Source organism: Solanum pennellii, chromosome 1 (genome assembly GCF_001406875.1).
Source record: "Solanum pennellii chromosome 1, SPENNV200".
Lineage (NCBI taxonomy): Eukaryota > Viridiplantae > Streptophyta > Magnoliopsida > Solanales > Solanaceae > Solanum > Solanum pennellii.
Genome location: NC_028637.1, coordinates 45,072,434 through 45,074,229, shown reverse-complemented (window position 1 = coordinate 45,074,229; position 1,796 = coordinate 45,072,434). Strand labels below are relative to the sequence as shown.

Sequence of the window (1,796 nt, the reverse complement as noted above, 5' to 3'; positions counted from 1 at the left end):
TGGTGACTGACTTGAAAGTTACTGCTTCCACCCACTTTGTAAAACAATCAATGGCTACCAAGATGAACCTGTGACCATTCGATGCTTTTGGTTCTATTGGTCCAATTACATCCATTCCCCATGCCACGAAAGGCCATGGAGTAGACATTGCATGCAACTCAGAAGGGGGAGAATGTATCAAATCACCATGTATTTGACATTCATGACATTTACGAACAAATCGTATGGAATCCCGCTCCATGGTGAGCCAATAATATCCTGCTCGAAGTATCTTCTTGGCTAGAACATAACCATTCAAATGAGGTCCACAAACTCCTAAGTGTCTTCAATCATGATTGTGGAAGCCTCTTGAGCATTTACACACCTTAGAAGACCTAAATCAGGTGTCTTCTTGTACAGTATGCCTCCGCTTAAGAAAAAACCCCTTGCTAGTCGTCGAATAGTCCTTTTTTGATTACTGGTTACATCCGACGGACATTCTCCAGACGGAAGATATGTTTTGATATCATGAAACCAAGGCTTACTATCAAATTCCTCCTCAATCATGTTGCAATAAGCATGTTGATCACGAATTTGTATGTATAAAGGGTCGATATGAGCGTCATCAGGGTGTTGGAGCATCGAAGATAAAGTGGCCAATGCATCTGCAATCTCATTGTGTACTCTGAGAATGTGTCTAAACTTTATCGACACGAATTGTTGACAAAGACCTTGTAAACAATGTTGAAATGGTATGAGCTTTGGGTCTCGAGTTTCCCATTCTCCTTTAATTTGCTGAACTAGTAAGTCTGAGTCCCCTAACACTAACAATTCTTGGATACCCATGTCAACAGCTAACCTCAGACCCAAAATGCATGCTTCATACTCAAACATATTATTAGTACAATAAAATCTAAGTTGGGCTGATATAGGGTAATATTCCCCTGATTCAGACATAAGAACAACTCCTATTCCAACTCCTTTCCTGTTAGAGGCACCATCAAAGAATAACTTCCAACCTTGATTGTTATCGTGAATAACTTCATCGATACAAGATATCTTTTCATATGGAAAATAGGTTTTAAGTGGTTCATATTCTTCATTAATAGGGTTCTCCGCCAAATGATCTGCCAATGCTTGAGCTTTCATTGCGGTCCGCGTTATATAGATAATGTCAATTTCTGTGAGCAATATTTGCCATTTCGCAAGCCTGCCTGTGGGCATGGGCTTTTGAAAAATATATTTCAATGGATCCATACGAGAGATGAGATAAGTAGTGTAAGATGAAAGATAATGTTTCAACTTCTGTGCTACCCAAGTTAGGGCACAACACGTTCTTTCAAGAAGTGTGTACTTTGCTTCGTAAACGGTAAACTTCTTGCTGAGGTAATAAATGGCCCGCTCTTTCTTCCAGTGTCATCATGCTGACCCAATACACAACCAAAAGAATTATCCAGTACTGACGTATACAATATCAAAGGTCTTCCCGGCTCGGGAGGAACCAACACAGGGGGATTCGATAGGTAATTCTTAATTCTTTCAAAAGCTTCTCGACATTCTTCGGTCCACTCGACTGTGGCATTCTTTTTCAACAACTTAAAAATAGGCTCACAAGTTGTTGTGAGTTGAGCAATGAATCTGCTGATGTAGTTTAACCTTCCTAGAAGGCTCATAACCTCAGCTTTGTTCTTTGGAGGTGGCAATTCTTGAATTGCTTTTATTTTTGAAGGATCCAACTCGATACCTCTTCGACTGACTATAAACCCCAAAAGCTTCCCCGATGGTACTCCAAATACACATTTTGCAGGATTAAGCTT

General features: G+C 40.1%; 1 protein-coding gene across 1 annotated transcript; it reads right to left on the bottom strand.

Annotated features, from left to right (window-relative positions):
- Positions 1-315: 315 nt before the first annotated feature.
- LOC114075168 lies at positions 316-1,203 on the bottom strand. The gene has a single exon (XM_027913465.1). The coding sequence runs from the start codon at positions 1,201-1,203 to the stop codon at positions 316-318; it is 888 nt and encodes a 295-aa protein (XP_027769266.1).
- Between the last annotated feature and the right edge of the window lie 593 nt (positions 1,204-1,796).